Source organism: Toxotes jaculatrix, chromosome 2, assembly GCF_017976425.1.
Source record: "Toxotes jaculatrix isolate fToxJac2 chromosome 2, fToxJac2.pri, whole genome shotgun sequence".
NCBI lineage: Eukaryota > Metazoa > Chordata > Actinopteri > Toxotidae > Toxotes > Toxotes jaculatrix.
Genome location: NC_054395.1, coordinates 11,334,828 through 11,350,191, shown reverse-complemented (window position 1 = coordinate 11,350,191; position 15,364 = coordinate 11,334,828). Strand labels below are relative to the sequence as shown.

The 15,364-nt window shown below is 43.4% G+C and overlaps 1 protein-coding gene across 1 annotated transcript in view; it reads left to right on the top strand.

Annotated features, from left to right (window-relative positions):
- Positions 1-15,364, top strand: part of bsna (bassoon presynaptic cytomatrix protein a) — a 106,278-nt gene that overhangs the window by 29,347 nt on the left and 61,567 nt on the right. The window contains exons 2-3 of the mRNA XM_041054804.1: positions 2,267-3,167; positions 3,276-3,625. Of these exons, the coding sequence (XP_040910738.1) occupies positions 2,267-3,167; positions 3,276-3,625 (1,251 nt within the window). The remainder of the gene's footprint in view (positions 1-2,266; positions 3,168-3,275; positions 3,626-15,364) is intronic.

Genomic DNA, 15,364 nt, shown 5'->3' with positions numbered 1-15,364 from the left:
TTGCTGGGTTTAACCACAGTAAAGCAGAAGTAGATATCCTTGTGCTGCTGTGCTGTTGATTAAGCTTGACATGATGAGAGCTGAAGAGCTGCCTGGATTTAAAAACTGCTGACTCCCTTCTCTCCGCTGTTCGCTCCCTCTCCATCCTCTCCCCTTCTCTTTCACTCATCCCTCCATCCCTCCATCCCTCACTCCATCCCTCGCTTCTTAAAGTTCCTCTCATGATGCTGGTTGTAAAGGCAGACGGATAGGCAGGGACTCATTAAAATCAAATCCCCCCCCTTCTCTTTCTCCCTATCTACCTCTCCTCATCTCCCTCTCGCGATCTTCATCAGATGTAATTATGGCAGCACAACGTGGGAGGAGCCTGCACAGCAAAATTATACTTTCAAATCTCCTGCCACTTCAGCCATTCAGGGAACAAGACCTACATTTTCAGCCTGATCAGAGACTGAACAGAAAAATGAGGGTAGAGGCGGAAGACATGAAAAATGGGAAAGAGAAGGGAAAAAATAGAGGGGATGTAAAGAAAAGGAAAAATAGGGAGAAGCGAAGTGAGGGAGGATGGGAAAGACAGCTACAAAGAGAATATGTTAAGGGGAAAGCAGGATGTCAGGCTGTAGCAGTGGCTGTAGCCGCTGAGTTAACAGAACATGGGATCAGTAATGCTGTCAAGCTAGAAAATGCCAGACAGCAAAGCAGGCTGGGACAGCACAGTGGGAGGAACTGCTTAGTTAGGGTACGTGACTGATGCACCCTTTTTTTCCCCCTCTCTGCTTTCCACATCTTCCCTTCAAATTCAAGGAGCCAACTTGTCCCGTAGCACCTTGCAAAAAAATTATAGGGTTGGGGGGGGTTAGTGGATAGCGGGTGGGGTGATACAGTACATTTGCGCATTGCATTGTGGGAAAGGAAGGGGATGGGAGAAACGCTTGAAACGTGCAGAGATTTACTAGCTTTGCTCTGACTGCAGAGGAGCTAAAATAGCACTGTTTATGGCAGCTGGGTCGCAGTGGTGGATGCAAAGCTACAGTAGGACAGACGGGACGAGAGCAGGTTGACACGGCTCAGACAGAAGCTGTGTGGGTTTTTTGTGCAGTCGGGAGAAATTAGAGAGCCAAGCTAGGTCCGGACACAAGGGAGTATCAGCTCTCATCTGGAGGAAGAGGAGAAGGAAAGAGAAAGACAGGAGAAGAGCAGGAGGAGGAGGAGGGGTGATGCTTTATTTTTATTTTTAGATACTGAAGGGTGCTGTGCATTCATTTCATTTGACTACGTGTGTCTCTTGTGCTTTCTGTTTGAGTCCTGCTTGTGCCTGCACTTGATTTTTGCGTGTATGTGCGCATACCTGCATAGCTGTGTGGATTTATCTGTGTGTGTGTGTGTGTGTGTCTGTCAGAGATGTAATGCGTTTCACTCAGGTTGTGGTTTCGGCTCGGCAATCACTCAGCGCTTCAGTCAATTTGTGGTTGATTTACCTCTCTCTCCCTCTATTTCTGGTTGATTACAACTATTCTCTGTGCACCTCCGTTTTCCATGACAAGAAAGATGGACCATACACTACGCGTGGCCATCCATGTGCATTGTCTCTATAATCTGTAGCTTTGAAGCTGAATGAATGAATACAGAGTCCATGTGGTTTGGATGATAAGAGACACTGGTGCATCCTGTCTGAGTCAGCAGTGATATTTAAAGTAATCAATAGCAATCAGCTTGAAAAGGGAAACTGAGTGACTTATAACAGAGTTTCATATCAATACTGTCCCCTGTCTTTGCAGAGATTCATTTATTCTCTCTCTTTTCTGCCTTTGCTTCCAGTCAGTCTTTTACCTGGTCGTGGTGCTAAGAGATTTCTTATATCACTAAACAAACAAACAAACAAACAAACAAACAGTCATAACTCCCTCAGCCTCCATGTTGTGCTGCCAAGCACTGTTCAAACCTGCAGAACCTAATTTAAACTCCGGTGGAAATCTCAAAGACACCCAATATGTCTGACTGAATTTTTGAGAATTGTAGAATTATTATTTTATTAGTATAGTTGTATGGTTGTATAGACACCATTTACAAGATGGCTAGATTATTTCCACTCAGCAGATTGAGTTTAAACATTTTACTTAGTAAAATGTAACATCAATTGTCGGAAGAAACTGATACAGAATAGACATGATATTGTCATGCAGACAAAATAAAATTGTTTTTCCAAAGGCGGAGTGGATTTTGAAAGATTAAAATAACATCAAACCTGTCTGATTTCTGTTTGCAGGTCCAGGAGTGGTTATGTCTGAATTGTCAGATGCAGAGAGCTCTTGGCATTGATATGACCACGCCTCGCTCTAAGAGCCAACAGCAGATTCACTCTCCGTCCCACCAAGCCAAACCCATCGTCCAACCTCAGCAGCCCACACCTCAGCCAACGCAGTCGGCAGGAGCAGCAGCAGCGCAGGCCAAACCTTTGGCACAGAGTCAGCCCACCCAGCGTCAGCAGCAGCAGCAGCAGCCTCAGTCTCAGCCCTACGGCCAGACACAGCCCTACTCCCAGTCCCAGCCATACTCCCAGTCCCAGCAGTATCCCCAGTCTCAGCCCCAGACCTACCCTCCATCCCAGCCAGGGCTGCAGACTCAGCCTCAAGCCTCCCCAGGCTTACAGAGACACCCAGGCCCTGGCGGCCCCCAGACTCAGGCAGGGCCCTCTCAGCAGGGAATGAGGTCCGACCCATACTCACAGAGAGGTCCCGGAGCTCAAGGAGCTGTCAGAGGTCCCACAGGAGGCCCCAGCCAGCCTGGGGGTCCACGCATTCCCCACCCTGGCGCTGTGCCCCTTCCTGGCTTGACTAAGGCGCCCTCCCAGCCCGATTTGGGTCGTGGTTCTCCGATGCATCAGCCAATGGCACGGCACCATGACCAGACCAGAAGTGCCGGTTCCTCGCCGGCCCATAGACCTCAGAGTCAGGCTCCTCCTCCCGCCCAGGATGGACTGACCAAACTGTTTGGCTTTGGAGCCTCGCTGCTCAATCAGGCTAGTACCCTGATCAGTGTTGACCCTCTACCCACCGCCTCCACCCAGGCAAGCCCTGCACGAGGCAAGGTGGTGTTTAGCAATGCAACTCCTGACACCAAGCAGCAGCAACAAGGGGTCGCTGGCACCAAACCATTTGGGATGGGGGGCCCTCATGCGCCAACTCAAATGGGTGGCCCTCAAGCACCGAGTCAAATGGGAGGGCCTTATCCACCGAGCCAAATGGGGGGTCCTCATGCGCCGAGCCAAATGGGAGGTCCCCAAATGGGTGGACCCCATGCGCCAACTCAGAAGCAACAGCAGCAGACTGTGCCCCATCAACAAGGAATGCCGCAACAGCAGTCACCTGCGCATCATCAAAAAGGGCCACAAGGACAACAACAGCCGCAAACACCTGCTCATCTCCAGAAAGCGCCACAGAAGCAGGAGCCTGTAGTGGCCCCTGCGCCTGCTCCAGAGCCTGTGAAGCCTAAAGTGAACTGTCCTCTTTGCAAAACGGAGCTGAACATCGGCAGCTCTGACCCGCCTAACTACAACACCTGTACGCAGTGCCACAGCCAAGTGTGTAACCTGTGTGGCTTCAACCCCACGCCACATCTGGTGGAGGTAAGAGGAATGTTCAATATACACACAAGACAGTTTACACACAGTGCATCAGCAAGGAAACATGTTTCACAACATGTTGTGAGACATGTTTCCTTGCTGATGAACAAGAACAAGAACTGTACTCACAGACACACACTCAGAGTCATCTCCTTCTAGATGATCAATACCGTTCAGCACAAATGGGAAATGTTCATTCCACTGTTGCCACCTCTTCACTATGTGGATGCAGTTAGGCCTGAACCTCCGTTCTTTCATAAACTGTTTCATAGAACACTATGTGATCTCATTTTCTTTTGGTAACTAGTAGGAAATGCAGCACCATTGACTCGCCTCTCTTGTGCCGTCCCCTTGAGTCATGGTGGCCTGTATTTGGGTCCACAAAAGAGATTAGTAATCCTGCTATTTGGAGCACAGATTCAAAACAAACATCTGGTAAGAACTGAAACTACATGCAGGAGTCAATGTTGCACTTATTTACGGCATATTCCACAGTGACCACTCACCTGCTGCTGAGAGACTGCTGAGAGAGCAGTGTACTAGTTTAGCTGGTAGAAATCAGAACGATGTTTCCACCAACTTGTCTTAATGCAAACTGGGGTACTGATATAATAACAAAACAAAAGTGATATAGTAACATCAATTTAAATATAAACAGTGAGACGCAAAGAGTCCGATCATCTTTTCTTAATGTGCACAATCATTTTCTAATTTTCATGAGTGTTTTTCAGTCTCTGACAGCTAAATACATCATATAAACTGAAGATATACAAACCGTCCATTTAATCAACGCTGTAGTTTCCAATGGATCTTTATTCCAGACAAAAGACAGTCTAACATTCACAAAGTCCCTGCGCCACTTTGACATCAACGTACTCGACCTCCAACAGTTCAGTGCTTGGTTACATGAGCGAAGCTTTGTTTTTACAAACTACAAGAAGCACCACATAAGTTTTTATTTTTTTCAAGGATGCTTGATTCATAAGACAGTGGAGGACAAAGCACAAGAGTGAAAGATGAAATAAAAAGACAAATATTGAGTGCTGGAAATAGAGTGAGCGAGAAATAGAGATAGATGAGGGGAGAGAAGCATTAAAGGGTGGAAGCTTGAGAAAAGGCGACAGGAGGAAGAGAGATCGAAAAATAAAGATAAAGAATAGAGACAAAGCAAGGGCAAGAAGGTGAAGAAGGAGAGAGAATGACGGTTTTGAGAGAAACAGAATCACAGAACACAGACATCCTTTTCAGTTACGCTTTCTTTCTTTCCTCCAAAGTGATTCTGCTCATGCCACAATGAAATGAATGTAAAGGCCAACTGCTCTCTCACCTCCCCTTTATCGATCTGGACGCAGGCTTAAAGGTGAAAGGAAGGAAGAGGGAAAGCAATAGAAAAGGAAAAAAGGCAGTGAGAAGTATGTGGGTGTATGTAGGGAAGCATGTAGGGAAGGAAGAGAGGAAGTCTGAGGAGTTAAGGAGGAAAGTATGGTTGGAAGGATGTCAGAAGATATATAAGTATGCAGAGAAGTAAAGGACTACGTGAGGAGAGGATGCAGTTATTAAGGAAATTTAAAAAAAGAAGGAAGAAGGCCAAGGAAGAAAAGTGGGGGGGGGGGGGGCACAGAAGGGAGAAGAATGGAGGGAAGAAACCAATGAAAGAAAAGACTGAAAGAAGCAAGGATGCGTGTAAATCAGTCAGTCCGTCAGGCAGATTGAGGAGGACTCGTGTTGTATTTACTGTTAGGCAGCATGACGCCTTCAGGGCCTCTGGGGAGTACGATTGTTCACAGTAGTGCACCATAATGTACTGTCACTGCCACGAGATAGACCTAGAGATAATATACAGGGTTATATATAACTACCATTACACTGTACAGGACAGTGACACACACACGCACACGCACACACACACACACACAGCCAAAGAGAAAGAATGGGTCAAAATGCTATTTAGACCGTGAGAAATCAGCAACATTAAATCTATCACACACATGAAGATCAAAAGAAGACATTATGTACGAGAGAGTGTGTATGCATGTGTGTGTGTGTGTGTGTGTGTGTGTTGTGTGTGTACTTGTGGGTTAAGGCCTGCAGCTGTCTAGAAGAAGTGAATGAAACAGAAAGAGAAGATAGACAGAAGGAAGAGAGGAGAGAAAGAAATGTCAGGATTAAAAAAAAAATGAATATAATGACCAGCAGATGAAATCCTTTTTTTTTTTTCAGTAAATGATGATGACACAGCATTTTCTTTAACTACTACCAACTAGACTCCTTGTCAAGCCAGGAAAAAAAAGTGATTAGGACTGGGGAAAAAACAGAGAGAGGATGATGAAGAAGAATGGTCCAGTAGAGACACAGAGAAAAAAAAAGGAGTGGGGATAGAGACGCAAAGGGAGGAGAAGAAAGAGTCTGAAAAAGAAGTGATGAAGAGGAACTCAGAGTGAAATTAAGATGGATGATGAGACATTCAGAGAAACACAGAGATGAATAGAAAGACGCATTTACAGTGAGATGAAGAGCGAGGGAGCGGTGGAAACAGATGGAAGCAGAGCTGCGTGGACGCTGAGGGGAAACCAGACATGTAGAGCTGATTCACGTGCAGCCCCCAGTCCAGAGGGAAGACAGGCTAACACACTTACACACACACGCACATACAAAAAGACAGTAAGTAGAACAGTAGGGGAAAAGAAGGAGAAAAAATGACGAGATGAAGGAGGAACAATGAGATCACAAAAGCAGTTTTTGCTGAGGTGTTTCGACTGATAGAGGGCACTTAAGTTAAATGTGTTCATCTGAATTCTAAAGGCCTTGATTTTTAAAGAGACTGACATGGATTTTCAGCAGATTAAAAATGTTCCAAAGTCCTCAAATATTTGTGTACGCAGCACTTTTTTATACTTAATAGCTCTTTTCATACAGTGGAAGCAAGCAGTGTAAATATCAGAGTTTCATTAAGTTCTACACCAGCTCAGAAAGTGATGCTTTAACCCGTGAGTTTAACTTTCTCCCCGGGAAAAGAACATAATGTAAGCGTAGGCGTTACAGTATTTCTTCTTCACGTGTTGTATCCAGGTAATGAGAACGCTTATTAGTACTGGGTGGAAATGCGGAAGCGCACGGACCAAATGTCATTACTTAAAAATGAATGTGTCTGACAGGGCGAGGCAGATGAGCTTTAGTGTTCGAGAGAGACAAGAACGCTGTGTGATAGAGAGACATGGAGGGTAGGGCTCACTTGATTTATCAATAATTCAGTTAAGTTTTTTTTTCTTTTTTATATAAATAGCAGGAGAGATGAAATATGTAAAGGGGGAGGCAGTGTATCCTGGAACGGAAAAGTAAAAAGTCTCACGGTTTATTCTGCCCCCTCTCTGCCTCTCTGCTTAATTCCTGCTTTCCCTTCTTTCCTTCTGTTCTCCTAATAACTTCTTTTCTTTCTCTCTTAGTCGGCTTATTCTTCATTTTATCAGTCTCGTCTTTCCTCCTTTCCTTCCATTCTTCTACCTCTCTGCCTGTGAGCTTTTTTGCAGTTCATACCCTGCGTTTGTGTCTTTAAGAAAAAGAGAAGAACGAGTCAGTGGTGTTTGTTTAGATTAAAATCAAATGGAGCTTGAAAGGGACAGGCAGTTTTTGAGACACTGTGAGAAGATATTTTCAAAAATATGTCCATATATATTTTGTGTGACAGTTCAAGCTCAGAATTCAACATGAAAACATATTGAAGAGAATAACTCAGTGTCTGGTGATGAAAATAACGTCCACATGAAGATCTGTATGATGACACACCATGACACACACACACACTGTGTAAGCAGGTGTTAGTGAATGAGTGAATGAGGCCATTTCTCTGTCCAGTCTGTCATTCAGGCTTTCACAGCTGTCATCACTGCCTTTGCAACAATTATTAGGATTACTGCACCCAGTCCACCTGGATTTGTGTCTAACCGTGTGTGTGTGTGTGTGTGTGTGTGTGTGTGTGTGTGTGTGTGTGTGTGTGTGTGTGTGTGTGTGTGTGTGTGTGTGAGTCTGTGCTCGTGTGCGTCTGCACATCTGAGGGGAATTGATTTGAGATTGTGACATTTAATCTGGTGGTTGTGTGTGTGTGCACACGTGGGTGTGTGAGTGCAGGGAAATTATCAAAGTCTAGTTATCTAGTCCAGTTCCAGGTTTGTTTTTGTGAACTAGGTGCCTGTGTGTGAGTATGTATTGTTATGTCAATGTGTGTGTGCGTGTGTGTGTGTGTGTGTGTGTGTGTGTGTGCAGTACATTCCGTATGGAGCGACCCAGTTCAGAACCTGGATCCTGTGAAGGACGCTCCTTTGTGGGCTGTGTCCTTTGCAGGATCTGAAGGCCAAAATTTAGCTGCTCTGAAATCCAGATTTGCTTAAATAGTTAGGTTCACAGTCAAAGGAGATATTTTATTATACACATTTTAAGTGAGACTCATTGATTGCTGCTGTTGTAACCATTTTAATATTTTCTCTTCAGGCTCATACAGTCAGACACACTTTGCCTCCAGCAAATGCCACAACGGCCAAACAGTTAACACTGGTAATTTAATGAGTTTCTCTGTATGACTTTAATTATGTGTGTGTACATGTGTGAGCAGTTTCCACAGAGCTGACTGGTCATTATAAAGGCTTCTGTCAGCACTGTGAGGGTCATTAGGGCTAATGGAGTAGAGTAAGGTTTTGTTTATTTTATGTAACACAGTTTCATTATTGTCATCTTTCCTGCTCTCCTTCTGTCCCCCTTACCTTTCTCCATCCTCTAATTTCTCCCCATGATCTTCGCTCGCTGCTGTCCTGCTCTCTATTCCACTGGGAAAAATAAATCAGAGAGTAACAATCTGTAAATTGATGAGCAGAGAGCAAACACCCAGAGAGGCACAAGGTAATGGAGCGAGGAAACAGCCAGAAGAAAATTTTAACAAAGGACAGAAGCTGCATAATGTTCCATAAACTGTGTGACATTTTGTCAGCACCCGACAAATAAATGCCACAAACTACCGTCTGCAGCTGTGATGACGACATCTGATTTAGATTTACATGGTCAGAGAATAAAACCCTCACACACACACACACACACACACACACACACACACACACACACACACACACACACACACACACACACACACACACACACATATACACACAGTGAATATATGCCAACACAAACACACACATGCCAACCAGATTATATACATTACATTCACACATGTGCATTACTATGCTCACTATAACATGTTAGTCACCTAATGGTTATAATTACACACACACACACACACACAGTGTAACTAAACTGATTCTAGTCACACTCATCATGGCCTTGTGTCCAAGTCACAATAATCCAGTCAATTTATCAACTCGTGTGTGCGTGTGCGTGTCAGAACAATTTCTACCGTCTGTTCAGCTGAAGTGCTGGTCAGTGTCTGAAAATAGTATAGACAGAAAGGAGCAGATGTCACATTGTGCACTACTTCTTGTTTTCTCCAACTGTGGATTGAATGTGTGTTAAATCTGGTTTGCAACTGCAATTTGCAAAAATTTTCAAACCACCAATCAGTGGGAAGTGACTATCTCCAGCTACACTTTTTTCCTGTGCAAATGGTCCACGAATTGAACAATAAAGACACAGAGTCGTGGACTTCAAGAAACCACATCAGGCAAAAACTAAGAAAGAGCACTAAAAGCACTAAAAAAGACTGATGTGTCGTGGGGCCAGGAACAAGGAGGGATGAGAAGGAGAGAGGAGTTAAGAGAAGGTAATAAGGATGGAGTGAGTCATGCTTCTCTATTTAGAAAGAAGTCAGAACAAAAATAGAGGATGAGAGCAGCAGCAGGAACGACAGAGCCCCTAATGGACGGACGGCTCGCTCCTGCACTTCAGGACATCTCACCACAATTAATAATACAACGGCTCACCATCCGCTCTCCTCCTTATCCACCTCTCCCCCTCCTCCTCCCATCGCCGCCGTCCACCTGCTACTTCTTCATCTGTTCCTTTCATCTCTGCCTCCTTTTTTTTTCCCCATCCACTCGCTCCCACACAGATTTTCCTAGGTGGGATTCAAACTGGCAACTTTCTGATCACTCTCCTGCTTTGAGTGTAAATATAGCCTTTCTGCCTTCTGCATCTCATCCTCCTTTTCTCTTTCTCTGTTCTTTATTACATTTCTCCTTTTGTTTCTATTTCACTCTCTTTTTTGCAAATTGTTGTCCTTTGTCCTCTTTGGTTCTCACATCTTTGCAAGAAGCTAAACCATGTCCACCTTCAGCCTGTCGTCCTTTCACTCTTTCATGCTCCCCCGATTGCTCTTTCTGTCTCAGAGCTCTTGACTTATTCAACAAACCCAACTCCACTCCCTTTTTTAAGAATTCATACAATATGCATCTTGAAACCTGCAAGGCAAGTAACTTTTTCTTCTGTGTGTGTTGTTGGCTTTTTTTTTTCTTAGCCAGTTGCTTATCAGATTAGTCACTGAAATAATGCAGTCATGAAAAAAATAACTATCTGCTTGTCTGAACTCTTTTAAACATAAACTCAAACTCTCTCAGCGTAAAAGTAAACTCTCCTCGCTTCAGTGGATGCGTTGGATTCTGAAGGCCACTGAACTTGTGAAGCTGGGAGTTTAATATATTCATAAATGGAATTAGTAAATATGGAAATAATAAAACTATTTGTTCAGACGATACTTTATTAGAATTTGTTTTCTCAAACAGGGACAGAATGCTTTTGACTCAGAATATACACAGATCTTTTTTAGCTTGACACCTCAGTGACACAATATCATTGCGTGCTTTTCAATACACAGTGTATCATCATAGACTCTTCAGTCCCTGCAAAAACAAGCACACTTTTGTGTGTATTTGTTCTTCTGTGGAAGAGAACATCCCAGTGCAGCCCAGGTCTGTTTTGGATATAAGCTGTTTTATAACTATGAAATGAAGTCAGATGCCATAATTCAATTCGTGTAAAGCTTTGATTTCTGCCACTCAGTGTGACCCCAGCTACACCAAAAACAGGTTTTTATCAGATTCCTGATATGACAGTGATCTACTGGGCTCCATGAGAGTGATTAAACTGATTCAATGTGATGCACAAATTAGGAACACCCCTTAATATTTTAATGTATCATGAACATTTTGGTCTAGTATAGTAAGTTACCTTAATGATTTAAAACTTATGTGCTTATGCACCTCTGTCCTGAATCTGTCAAGTCCATTAAGTATCTCAAACTGACTGTTTCACCCAAAGTTGGCTCACTTTTCTCAAACCTGTCTCCTACCTGTTTCAAACTCTTGTACTCAGTGCAGTGTTTTTGGATTTTCATCTGTAGCCAGTATTATGTGCTGAACTTCTCAGTCGGTTCTTTAAATACCTGCAGATGACGTGTACTGACGTAGACTGAGGCGGGGCGCTTGGTTTGCCTCCCATGGTTTAGTCAGGCAGAAGGAGCAAGTGTGATTGTAATATGTTTCTGTTACTGTGATGAGAATGAAGACAGATGAAAAGCTGCCAGTTTCTCATTTTATTGTGACAGAAACTCAACAAACGTAAAGGAACATCGGTTATTGTTGTTTTATCGCAGCTGAAACACTGTACGTGCAGAAAAAAGATTTTGCATTTTGAATTTTTTAGCCTCCCAGTCTGATGGCGTGTGGGGTCTTCTGCTGTCGCTTCATTCACCTCATGAATCTTCTGTCTCTCTCAAACACTCACACTCTCTGTGTATTTATGATGGTTGTGGTTTGTGATTTTCACCTCACCTCAACCTCCTTCGACCACTCCACCTCTTAACCTGTTGTCTGCCTTCACCTCCATCTTTGTCTCTTTGTCTCATCTGTCTTCCTCTTTGTATTTCACCCCTATACTTCTCATCTCTTCAGTTCTTCTCCTCTCCAGAATTTCCTCCTCTTCAATCTGTCCACTCCACTGTTTTCATATCATCTTCCTCTTTTCTACCCTAATCTTCCTCTTCTCTCCTGCAGGTCGATGCTGCCTTTTCCTCCTCCTCTACTTCCTTGATCCCTTCCCCTGTTATTCCTCCCACCCCTGCATCTTTCCCTTACATCTTCTACCCTTGTCCATCCTTCAGTCTGCCTCCACTCCTCCATCTGTCTCCCCTCCCTCTCCTTTTTCGTTCTCTCATCACTCTGTCATTTTTCTCTCTTTACTCTGTTTGCCTCGTCCTCTTCCTCATTATGTACTTGTCCTGTGCTCTTGTTGTGTAGATGAGTTACAGCTCCGCCTCTGTCACTTCTCCTCTTTCTCTCTGTCACTTTCCTCTCACAGTCATTTCTCTGTCTTTCTGGCCCCGTGCTCTCTAGCAGTTTGTGTGAACATAAAGTTTGTGGGGGCCCATCATTGACATTATGCATTCCCTAGCCCCTTACCCTAACCTTAACCTAAACCTCATTCTAACTCACAACCTAAAACCAAGTCTTACCCTCCAAACAACCATTTAAACTCATTGGGTCCCTCAGTCTGGTCCCCATAAAGCTGTTAGACCCCACATTTGCAGGCTCTCAGTATTCGGACCCCACAAACATAGTAAAACAAACCCGGGAGTCCTTGATCAGAGGCAGAGGGACAGTGGAGAGGGAGTATTCTTAAACTGAGAGAACGAAGACAAAATATAGGTTTTGGAGACAAAGAGGAAAGTGAAGGACAGGTTACATTGCAGTACATGTTTCTTTTCACTGAACAAGTATACTCTTTCCACAGAAGAAAATATTTCCTTTTTGTGGTCCAGTTTTATAACAGTTTACACAAAAAACTAAAAGCAATACTTAGATGGTAAACCCAATTCAAATAACCCACTTTTTGGATTGTGGATTTATTCCTCTACATGTTTTTGGCTGAGGTGAAACAAGAGGTCAGAGTTTTTCTTCAGCCACAACAGAATATGGTATAGTGATTAAGTGATTATAGTGAATCTAGAGTTCCACAGACATAAGACTCAGTCACAATGGCATTTTAAAGAATTAAAGTTCACATTGAAATTGAAATCATTGAAAAAACGCAATCATTGCATTCACTTGTGGGGGCACAGTAAAACCATGGAAATGTTTTGCTTTGAGTTCAACTTTGGTGAATTTTGACACACAAATTCACACTGTTGACCTACAGCCAGTCGTCTTTTCCAAAATGGAGGAGCTTATGGAAACTTAGCTGTGTTGCAACAGACTTTTATTTAATCTTCTGTATAGAAATAGACAGTTATGAGACAGGAGTCCATGTCATAAATACATCCTTTTAAATAAACAGTGTGACCTAATCGTTCCATTAGCGCCAAAGCTAACAAGTGTGCTAATTGACAGATTGCAAGTTTGTTTGCTCAGAGAGCTTTTTTTCCTTTACCCTTCAATTAGCCACTTCTTATGGAATGAAATGGTCCATAGTACTCAGAGCAAACTGTCAGGGGAAAGTAAACAGCATAGTAAAGATAAAATAGGAAGTATCTCAGGGAGCTAGACTTACTAGCTCCAGCACGGTCCCAGCTGACTAACATGTTAGCGGTTAGCTCATCAGTTACAGTATCAGCTACAAGAAGTCACTGTGTCACTTTGACATCAAACCTCTAGAACCAGATATTTCACAACAATACTCAGATGAATTTTGCTGCATGGCTTTGTGGTGTGACCAGGCCTTTAGAGAATCTAAGCCAAGTAATATTTAAGCTTACCAAGACGCTAAATAAGTTTTTTTCCTTTAATGTGTCGCCAATGTGTATATTGCAATATAGCCTACTGCTATTGTTACAACCTAAAGCAACTGTAAATGAAGTCTTCGTTAGATAATTTTGTAAAAGCCTGGGTTGTCAAATAAGATGGTTCCACTCTTTTCATCAGACTTTTTTCCTTCAAATTGCAGCAAGTAGCGTTGTTAAATACACAGATCAAACATGCTCATAAAGATCAATGAGCTAAATAATTTTGCAGATGTGCAGTTTGGCATAAAGAGAACTGTCTCGGCATAAGGTTTACTAAATTTAAGGACTGCAAAAACCATGTTAGAAGTGGTGGAGAGTTATAGCCTTAATTTAAAGGTACTGAGTGTTTTAGCAGTATCTGAGACTTGCTATACCGAACTTACTTTGTGAGAGTTACATCTCCATGCTCCTGTCCACTTTACACTACATACAAATCATACGGAAAGTGTCTACTGTGCAGGCAAAGAGGACGAGAACGAGGGCAGTGAGTTTGTTCCCGCTTTATAACCACAGAGGAGCGGCTGGGGATGTTTGCAAGGAAACATCCTGTTCCAAAATGTCTCTTGCTAAATTTTTCAGGAGTGCAGGTGAGGACATCCTCTATAAATAGTTCTAAGTACATATTTTTCCATAAAAATCAAAGATTTTTTGTTTAAACAATGGAAATTTCACTGTGGCATCATCAACTAAAACATGTCTTGTAGCTGACTTGTTGCTCAGCAGCTTTTTATATTTAAAAAAACTCTTTGTGAGTCTTATGTCTCTGTATTTCCCTGTGCATGTGCGTGAGACTGTACTTTTCTTTGAGCAGGTGTGTTACTGCCCCCCCTGCAGTCAGAGGCTGTGGTGTTATTTTGAAGTGGAAGCTGTAAGAGCGGCAGAATGGCCCTCCTGGGGACCGTCAAGTGGCGCCTCCCTCAGAGAGCCTCTACAACACACACAGGGACATACTACTACACTGTTCACAATGGGGGGCATTTGGAAATGAAAACACCTCTGAACAAGAGAAATGCAAGCAGTTTATGATCTCTTGAGGGCAGTAATGCGCTTATGTGAAGACAGACTTGACATAAAGGCATAATGTGTGGGGGAAGACACAGACAGATCAATATGTTCATCTTTGAAACAGAAACAACAGCTCTTGAGGGAGGTGAGAAGTTAGGTGTGGGTTTGTGCATGGGTTAGCCAGTGAGTTTCTGCGTGCACTACCTTTAAGTTCTGTATTTTTCCTGTCCTACTTTCACTACTCTCTCCACTGTGCTGCCTTTAAATGGGTCAGCGATGAGAGCTGCTCCCTCCCCTGGGCTACACACTGATTAGCAGCACCCCTCACATACACAAAAAGACTCCCATGGAACCACAACGTGTGATTCTGAGCAAGTTAAAACCCAAAGGTGTAGGGACGATACAGCTGAAGAGAAAATGGGAATTCCCCCACCAGGCCAAGCAGAGTGAGAGAACATGAAACTGAAGCTGCTGGGAGCCACTCTTTTTAAAAATGCCTGTAGGTGTGGAGCTGTGATGGATGATTGGGGTGTATCTCTCCAGATTATAGAGATTTAAAAAACACACAACTGGAACTCGGGTTTCTGTAGATCCACAATGCAGGATTCAGTTGACTTTGGCCTGTAAGTGTAGAGGCAGAGTGATTCATTAGAGTACAAAAAAGAACAGTTTCATTGCACATACTCATGAGGACAATATATATAATTATCTGGGAAGGCTTTCCACAAGATTTTAAAACCTGGCTACAGGGATTTGCTCACATTGAACCACAGTGGTGTTAGTTGGGTCAGCCGCTCTTAGTGAGTGATAGAGCCTTGCTTGGGCATTCCAGGTCATCTCAAAGGTGGTGGGTGGCACTGAGGTTAGAGCTATGTGCAGGCCGGTCAGGTTCTTCCACATCAAGATTGGAAAACCATTTCTTGGACATCGCCTTGTGTTGAGTTTTCATGTTGAAACAGAAAATGGCCTTTGTTGCCACAAAGTTGGAAGTTAACAGTTAGTTAGATGATCATGATTTGACA